Consider the following 9,763-nt stretch of genomic DNA (forward strand, 5'->3'; position numbering starts at 1 on the left):
CCCTGCAGGTTGCCCTACCTGGCACCTGCCGCCAGAAACAGGTCAACAAACGAGCTAAAACGAGCCCCTCCTTAGTTCTCACCTTCTTGCTTTCCCGTCGTGACTTCAGTACTTTGCAATGCTTTCCTCTCATCCTATAGCTTCGCCTGCCTTCATTAGGCCCCTTTCCCCTCTGTTCCCCGGCAGCACTCCAACAGCCATCTATCCCCCCCCCCTTTTTTTTTTCACGTTCTGCGGCTTCTTTGTGTCGCGTAGAGCCTACGTTTTTTCTTGCCCCGCCCACAACTGAAATGTATTTAAACCCAACTGATCTGCACTATTTGTATCTTTGAAAAAGACCGTTCCCGGTCGAAACGTTAGAATAAATGTTGTTATGTTTTTCAGTTTGACTTCTCTATCGTACAGCTAACCTCATAGCCAGGAACCTTTTCTCTTAACTATATATATATATATATATATATATATATATATATATATATATATATATATATATATATATATATATATATATATATATATATATGTTATCTATTATTGAGAGCCGTTGGCTTGGTTGAACTGAAATAACTCGTTTTTTATTTAACTGATTATATTTACACGGTGGCTCGCGCGGCCCATCGGGGAGCGCTCTTCTTGCTCTCTGCGGCGGCGGTGCGCGGGTGCGACTTCCGTTCGCCTGCTCATCGCACCTGGAGCAGCTCGGTTGGCTCGGTGGCGTCATCCCGCGGAGGCGGCGCGTACCGTCCCGGTCGGAACTTTTGTCTTCGTCCGATTCTGAGCTTTCCGAGTCGATGTCCTTCACCCAAAGCTTCAGCTTGTCGACGGGGGCTACGCTTGAATATGCCCTTCGTGTCCTCCGGGTGTGTTGGATGTCTCTGATGCGGTAGCGGTCATTGGGAAGCTTCTCGGCTATGACGTACGGTCCCTTGTATTTGACCTTAAGTTTTCGGGATTCTCCGCTCGCTGTGGGTTCGCGCTCAACTAGAACGATGTCTCCCGGTTGAAACTCAGACGGTTCAGCCCGCTTCTTGTTGTAACGTGTTTGCTGCTTATGTTGGGCCTCACGAATGTTTTCCGTTGCTGCGGCCCTCTTCTCCTCCAACTCTTTGTCGAAATGTTCTGTGAGAGCGTCCTCCACGCAGTCACCCGTAATGCTCCGTGATCTGAAGTTGAACAGATGTCCAAACGGTGTAGTCTTCGTGGCCTGGTGCACGGTGTTATTAATACCCCACTGCACCTGAGGCAGTGTCGAGTCCCAGTCCCGACCGTCTTCTCTTTTGGTCATGCTTGCCACCGCCGGAGTTATCATGCGGTTGTACCGTTCCACTTGACCGTTGGCTCGTGGGGTGGCAGTTGCAGTCTTGACGTGCGTGATTCGAAAGCTTTCACACATTGCCCTGAACTTCACACTAGTGAATGCAGTCCCTCTATCGGTGATTACCACATTCGGTGGCCCGAAAATGCTAGCAATTTCTTGAAGAAACAGCACCGCTGGTCCAGCCGAAGTGTTACGAACAGCTCGCAACATGACGAACTTTGTAAAGCCATCAACAGCCACAATTATGTACGCGTTGCCCGACTTGCTCCGAACAAATGGGCCGAGATGATCGATGTGGATCGTATGAAATGGCTTGTTCACCTTCTCGATGCTATGCAGCTTGCCTGGTTTTCTTCCGGTGGGCGTCTTGTGGAAAAGGCATTCAACGCAAGCGGCTATGTATCGCTTAACGTAGCGCCTCATGCCTGGAAACCAGTAGTTCTCTCTTATCCTTGACAGCGTCTTGTCCACAGCGAAATGCCCGATGTCGTCGCGACAAGCCTTCACTACCCTCCAACGTGTCTGACTTGGGACGACCCAGAGAAGCCTTTCCTGTGAACCTCCGTCTTGAAACTTCTTGAACACCTTGCCGTTGTGCAACTGATATTCGCTTTGCACGCGCCGATCTTCTTTCGTGAGGCATTGTTTTTTTTGTAACCTCTCCTTCAATGCCATTATTTTGGGATCGTTAACTTGCGCGATAGCAAGGCAGTCTTCTACTTCCACGCACGTAGCGAGGATCTGAATGCTGCCAACGACATTGGTCTCTTCGGGAGGGTCGTGTGGTGAGCGGCTGAGTGCGTCGACATGCGCCATGGTCGTGCCCTTTCGATACTCAACATCGAAGGTAAACTCTTGCAGTCGAAGCCACCACCTGCCGATCCGAGGTAGGAGTGTTCGTTTACTCATCGTTGCCCGCACGGCATTGCAGTCAGTCACCACTTTGAAGTTTAATCCTATTAGGTAGGACCGGAACTTCTCCAGCGCCCACACAACTGCCAATGTTTCCAGCTCGTAGGAGTGGTATCTCTCCTCACACTCGGTTGTCCGTCGGCTGGCGTACACGACGGGATGGAGCTGCCCGTTAGCTTGCTCTTGTAAGAGAATAGCTCCCAGCCCATCCCTGCTGGCATCTGTGTGAACTTCCGTTCTTGCGTCGAACGAGAAATGAGCCAAGATAGGCTTTTCGATTAACCTCTTTTTCAGCTCGGCGAACGCAAAGTCTTGTTCTGCAGTCCACTTCCAAGTTTCGTCCTTAGAAGTCAGTTTCGTCAAAGGCTTAGCAATAGTGGCGAACCCCTTGACAAATCGTCGGAAATAGCTTGCGAGTCCCAGGAATCGGCGGACCTCGTGCATATTTGTCGGTTTCGGAAATTCAGCTACACACTGAAGTTTGAGAGTTCCTGGTTGCACCCCTTCAGCAGAAATGTCGTATCCAAGGTAGTCGACTCGGTCGCAGAAGAAGTAGCACTTACTCAACCGTAGCGTCAGTCCCGCTCTTCGTAGAGCCTCCAAAATCTTTCGCAGGTGCTCGAGTCCCTCGTCTACAGTTTTCGTTGGGAGCAAGATGTCATCCATGTAGGCGAGTGCCACAGAGTAACGCAGAGGTCCCAGAACCGCGTTGATCATCCGCTGGAATACCGCTGGGGCGTTGGCCAACCCAAACGGCATCCGGACGAACTCGTAGTGCCCGTCAGGGGTGACGAACGCTGTCTTGTGTCTGGACTCCTTTTCCATGGGGATCTGGTAATAACCAGACGCCAAGTCGAGACTCGTGAAGAAGCACTTTCCGCGGAGGCGGTCCAGCTGATCATCAATTAGTGGCAACGGGTACCTGTCCTTTTTCGCCACACGGTTAAGTGCACGGTAGTCGACACAAATCCTCAGTTCTCCTGTCTTCTTTCGCACGAGGAGAATAGGGCTGGCGTGGTCGGAAGTCGAGTCGACAACGATTCCCGCTTGCTTCAGTTCTTCGATCATCTCTTTCGTGTGAGCCCTCTCTGCGAAGGAAAGTCGGTAGGGACGGAATCTCACAGGCTCATCTGTCGTCAACTCGATCTTCATTTCCGCTGCACTGGTCTGCCCGATCTCCGAAATGTTGCGTGCGAAGCAATCACGATACTCGTCGATAAGGCATTCCAGCATTTTTCGCTGGTGTGGAGTGACGGCAGGTCCAGTTTTTATCTCTTCGCGTGGCATCGGCTGTCGCTGAGCGACGTGGACGTTTATTTCTCGCTCCGGCATGTCGTCTGGATAGCAGATTTCCGCTCGTGCTACCCGCTCGTGTTCCTTGATGTCCAAGTCATGGTTTGACATGTTCATGATGGGTAGTCGTGTCTCGTACGCCTCGTCGGCAGTTACGACGCAGCGTGGTATGCAGTGCTCACGTCCTTCCTGACACCTGAATTGTGCGTCGACAAACACATCTGTGCTGGGCATGCCACCCGTGGCGTAGAGCTTGACGAATCCCACAAACTTCGGCGGAACAACGGTTGACTCCTTGGCCCACAGGCAGACTGAACTTTGGGGCAGATCGGGGATCTCAATGGAACGCAGCGTGTCGTCGGTTTCGTGGACGTTCTCGCGCTCCTCAAAAATCCTGACTGTCTGTCGCCGCCTTACAATCGTTACGTGAGGCTGTTCCGTGAACGGCTGCCCAACAAGTAGTGGTATGGACTGCGAGCTGCTTGGTACCACGTACAGATGAACGTCAGCTGTCGCTTGGTCGACCGTGATGGTAGCACTTGCTTCGCCGCAAGGCGTCACACATCCCGATCCATACCCTCCAATAGAGAGTGGTTCTTTGAGTTTCGTGTAGGAGATTTCCAGCCGTTCTGCATCTTCCTGACGTAGGGTTACGCACTGGCTCCCCAAGTCGACGTAGGCACGTATTTCATGTCCGTTCAGTTTCGCTGGCATGAAATATTTCTCGTTCACTGCTTCGGTAGCGCGGAAGTGGGATTTCACAAGGTTTTGAGCGACGCGCGGCTCTCGTTCCTTCTTCGCTCTGCAGTCTCTCGTTTCGTAGCCAACTCGTCCGCAAGCGCCGCATCGCGCTTTTCGTTGGGGAGAGGGGCAATGGAGAGACAAATGGCCGTATTCGTTGCAGTTGAAGCACAGCGGTTCCCCTTTCTCGTTGGAGAGAGGCTTCTTCCTCTGTCTGCGTGAGAGGGAGTCTCGGCGATCGTCGGCCATGCTGGCTCCGGTTGCCTTGGTAAGGTGATCGGCCCCTTCGAAGAGCCCCTTTTGATAGTCAGTGAAATGCTTGGCGTTTTGGCGGGAAGCCGACGAAACTACGTTTCCTAGACGATCTTCTAGACGCTTGAGACAGTGAAGCAATTCTTCGGGAGTATCGTACGTGCGAACGCTCACTGCTCGAATTGTGTCTGGATCATTCAGGCCGGTGATGATGTACTCGACACAGCCTTTGTCACTGATATTACACCGGTGAGCCTTGGCGAGCTTGTCGTAGTAATAAGATTCGATGGGCTCACCTCGCTTGCGACAACGGGCTTCCATTTCACGGTGGAGGCGTTGCATTCCTGATGTCGACGGAAATGCACGCTTTAGTTCGTCTTTCCACTGCACCCACGTTTTGTCCACTGATGACAGGGAATCGTACCAGGTCTTGGCCGGGCCTTCCAATCTGCATAGTGCGTTGAAGGAGGTCAGCCTGTCCGACCAACCGTAAATGTCAGCCAAGTCGTCGACTCGCCGAATCCACGTGTCGACGGTCGAGCAGCCTGATGAAACGGGATCGAACGATGGCACCAGACGCGAAGTCTCTGCCGCGGGCGTAACGGGCGTGGCAGGTGTCTGTTGCGTTTGAAGGAGCGCCATACCGTTTATCGCCTCCCTCACGGCTGCCTGTACAGCTGCTTGGATGACGGCTGCCATGTCCATCGCCGGCTGTGGTGTCGTGGAGTCACTCGGGACTTCGTTTTCGGATCTCGTGTCGCTGCGCGCCCCGTCGTCACCGCTGGCCTGGTTCGCGCCATCTTCGTTCGTTGTCGCTGAAGATGCTGCGCTTCGCGTCACAGGCCCCATCATAACTGCTGGGCGGCTTCTCACGTTCGGACGTTGTGATTTGATCCCACTTCTGAACTGTTATCTATTATTGAGAGCCGTTGGCTTGGTTGAACTGAAATAACTCGTTTTTTATTTAACTGATTATATTTACACGGTGGCTCGCGCGGCCCATCGGGGAGCGCTCTTCTTGCTCTCTGCGGCGGCGGTGCGCGGGTGCGACTTCCGCTCGCCTGCTCATCGCACCTGGAGCAGCTCGGTTGGCTCGGTGGCGTCATCCCGCGGAGGCGCCGCGTACACACACACATATATATATATATATATATATTCAGAGTAGCTGAAGAAAGGGAGTCCTCTCCCTGAAACGTCAGTAAACTTTTATTTTTATGTTTGATGGACTTCTCGTGTGTGTCTGTCTCTACTAACCTAATTTTTTGGCGCTGTGTGTGAGTTTTTGTTTCCAGACTATATATCTATATCTATATATATATATATATATATATATATATATATATATATATATATATATATATATATATATATATATATATATATATACACAGAAATAAGGGTTGGCAGTCGAGAAAACCTCGGAAAGCAAAGGGGAGAATGTGGTAGATCATTGAAACAGATTAAGAATTTGGAAAGAAAGAAAGAAAGTGAAGAAAAGAAAAAATGCCCGCCTGGCGGGCATTTTTTCTTCACTTTCTTTCTTTGTTTCCAAATTCTTAATCTGTTTCAATGATCTACCACATTCTCCCCTTTGCTTTCCGAGGTTTTCTCGACTGCCAACCCTTATTTCTGTGTTATTTTCAACGAGCCCCTCATTTCCTATTCTGATTCGCTATATATATATATATATATATATATATATATATATATATATATATATATATATGTATATATACTGGTAAGGCGTGCAGTATTGTGAAGTAAAAGCTGAGAGCAAGAGAGCAAGGGCAGCGGACAACCCACCGTTAAATCAGATACGGCTTCCGAGTGGGAGAAGACGAATACGAAGAGGGGAGCTGGTTATGGGAAGAATAAACATGACGTCGTAGCATGTGATCGCAGTTTATTAGAAGGTGCGTATCCAACGGGACAGTGTAAATTTCTGCTATCTATCTTCAGGACGTGCACAGCCGGGGTTACCTGCGGCCGTAGTTATACTGAGCCCGACCAACAAATCGCCACTGGCAACGCCGTTCCATGGCGCAGAATACAGGTTATTTGTGGCTGTCGTAGGACGATGAGACACGACATCGCCAGCGGCAACGCTTGGCAGTGGTCCTACCTTCGACCCACTGATGCCTACTTGTCTGTGCTGCCTGTCTCACACTTGCATCAAATAGATGCCCTGATCAGCACCGCTGCTTTTAAAAATGGCCGCAACAGGGTTCCAGGATAGTTGCAGGATCAGACAGGAGCGTCTAAGGGCCAGGCAAGATAGCCTAGGGCCGAGGACTTTATTGGAACGCTTCAAATCCTCCAAGGGGGTGACGAAGGTTATGTTTCGTTCACCACCACGTGCAACAAGAACTACCACAGGGAGAACTTCTCTTCACGAGAACACCAGGACAGGATTCAGGCACATACCTCGAGAAACTCATTCGCCAGCGTTTCTGAAGCCTCCGGTAAGGACAGAGCGACCGTTTTAGCTAGATCCGATGAGGCTGAGCGCAAGGACATGCCATCAGGAAAAAGCGACAAATACTATCAAGAGGCCAGATGGAGGATGGTAATCATGTACAAAACAAAAATGCACATTTCACAGACAAGGATATTTTAGCAGCTGTTATCGAAGGCAAGGAAGCAATAAACATGATAAAAGGAGTGACAGTTGCGGTCTGCGGCCTCGAGCCATCTTAAATAAAAACATTTGTCTGTCTGTCTGTCTGTCTGGCGGTCTAATGCAAATTGAGTCCAAGGACAGCATGATGCCCCGCTTGGGAGCACAAGAAGTGATCATTTTTAGCCATCCTGACTTCCTCGTGAACGGAAAAAGTGTAACTCTGACACCAGCCAGAAGAGAAGAGGTGACCGGAACTGCGAGAAATATTTACCGAGAAGAAACCTATAACGGGCTCTTGAGCCATGAATATAACGACTTTCGACTTTCGAGCCCGAGTCAGGGGACCACGCTGACAACGAAGAGTTCGTGGGTGCGCCTCATGAAGGCAGGTCATATATATACATACATACACACATGGTGTATATGTATATATATATATATATATATATATATATATATATATATATATATATATATATATATATATATATATATATATATATTTATAGTTAAGAGAAAAGGTTCCTGGCTATGAGGTTAGCTGTACGATAGAGAAGTCAAACTGAAAAACATAACAACATTTATTCTAACGTTTCGACCGGGGGCCGGTCTTTTTTAAAGATGAAAAAGATCTTTGAAAAAGACCGGCCCCCGGTCGAAACGTTAGAATAAATGTTGTTATGTTTTTCAGTTTGACTTCTCTATCGTATATATATATATATATATATATATATATATATATATATATATATATATATATATATATATATATATATAGATATATATTTATATATATATATATATATATACATATATATATATATATATATATACATATATATATAAATCTAGAGAAAGATAAACTCACAAAGCGCGCAGAAATAGTATAAGTAAAGAGTCGGATACACAGCAAGAACAATAACAAACAATGTTTACTTACGTAGCGGCAATGGGACTTGCCTTCATCAGAGTAAAGTTACATGATTATGGTGTCGCAAACATTGAACACATTTCTTATATAGGTTTGCATAAAACTGTAAGAAGGAATGGAAAATGTTTCGCAAATGGAGAGTGTGCATACAGTCAGGCTACGCCTACGTTACAACATCAACCAACAAACAACAACAACAAAAAAAAAAAAAGGGGGGGGAAGCAAGAGAGAGAAAAAGGGGTCGTGTTAACAATGCAGCGTTCAAGGTTGCACCATGACGGGTCAACGTATGCCGCGCGGGTTGCAAGTTCAGACAATGGGGGAAAATGGTCAACCGCGGTTTGTAAAGAAAGGGAAGAGTATACAGCAAGGTATTCAGTGGCTGGGGAGACTGGTTCTAGGGAAAGCGAAGATGGGTGTGCCCCCCGCGGATGAAGAGTATAGATAGGGGGCACAAAAGAGCATTTCACAGAAGCTAGCAATCGAACAGGAAATAGGTAGGGTCACAAAAGGTTATACATGAATAGATCACAAAGAGTTAAACATTCTTAAGTGGTGGTGGGAACGAGGCCTCCTTCTCCCGGACAAATGGCATTGTTGAGCCGCGGCTCAACAATGCCATTTCCGCGGCTCAACAATGTCCGGGAGAAGGAGGCCTCGTTCCCACCACCACTTAAGAATGTTTAACTCTTTGTGATCTATTCATGTATAACCTTTTGTGACCCTACCTATTTCCTGTTCGATTGCTAGCTTCTGTGAAATGCTCTTTTGTGCCCCCTATCTATTCTCTTCATCCGCGGGGGGCACACCCATCTTCGCTTTCCCTAGAACCAGTCTCCCCAGCCACTGAATACCTTGCTGTATACTCTTCCCTTTCTTTACAAACCGCGGTTGACCATTTTCCCCCATTGTCTGAACTTGCAACCCGCGCGGCATACGTTGACCCGTCATGGTGCAACCTTGAACGCTGCATTGTTAACACGACCCCTTTTTCTCTCTCTTGCTTCCCCCCCCCCTTTTTTTTTTGTTGTTGTTGTTTGTTGGTTGATGTTGTAACGTAGGCGTAGCCTGACTGTATGCACACTCTCCATTTGCGAAACATTTTCCATTCCTTCTTACAGTTTTATGCAAACCTATATAAGAAATGTGTTCAATGTTTGCGACACCATAATCATGTAACTTTACTCTGATGAAGGCAAGTCCCATTGCCGCTACGTAAGTAAACATTGTTTGTTATTGTTCTTGCTGTGTATCCGACTCTTTACTTATATTATATACATATATATATATATATATATATATATATATATATATATATAGGGTTTGGAAATGAGGGGCTCATTTGGAAATACAGAAAGAAATGCCGGCAGTCTACAACGCCAAAAAAGAAGGCATAAGGGAATGGTTGGACTTTTTTTACGGTTAGGGACGTTACATTATTTTTTTATAATTATAATGACGTGAGAAAGAAAGAAAGAAGAACACGCGCCCAGAGTGGAGACTGAACCCACGCCTTTCGAAAGGCGTGGTATATATATATATACATCTATATATACATATACATTTACATATACAGAAAGATGCATCACCAGTCTTTAACGCCTCAGAAGGAAGAGGGGAGTGATTGGGCTTTTTTACTACAGTTAGTGAAGTTAACGTTTTTTAAATTTACATACCCATGAAAGAAAGAAAAACG

General features: G+C 47.4%; 1 protein-coding gene across 1 annotated transcript; it reads right to left on the bottom strand.

The window, feature by feature from the left end:
• Positions 1–3,173: 3,173 nt before the first annotated feature.
• LOC144153390 (uncharacterized) lies at positions 3,174–5,365 on the bottom strand. Its single transcript, XM_077685041.1, has 2 exons — positions 4,613–5,365; positions 3,174–3,314 (listed from the first exon to the last, which is right to left on the bottom strand). The coding sequence occupies exons 1-2, from the start codon at positions 5,363–5,365 to the stop codon at positions 3,174–3,176; spliced, it is 894 nt and encodes a 297-aa protein (XP_077541167.1).
• Positions 5,366–9,763: the final 4,398 nt, after the last annotated feature.

Source organism: Haemaphysalis longicornis, unplaced genomic scaffold (assembly GCF_048455015.1).
Source record: "Haemaphysalis longicornis isolate Haplotype H1 unplaced genomic scaffold, Haemaphysalis longicornis Haplotype H1 scaffold_9, whole genome shotgun sequence".
Taxonomy (NCBI): domain Eukaryota; kingdom Metazoa; phylum Arthropoda; class Arachnida; order Ixodida; family Ixodidae; genus Haemaphysalis; species Haemaphysalis longicornis.

Excerpts from the sequence above, each read along its gene's own strand:
- LOC144153390 (XM_077685041.1), bottom strand. The coding sequence starts at position 5,365 with ATGGGGCCTGTGACGCGAAGCGCAGCATCTTCAGCGACAACGAACGAA. Across the intron at positions 3,315-4,612 it reads AAGATCGTCTAGGAAACGTA|GGCTCACACGAAAGAGATGA; the intron begins GTTTCGTCGGCT and ends CTTCGCAGAGAG.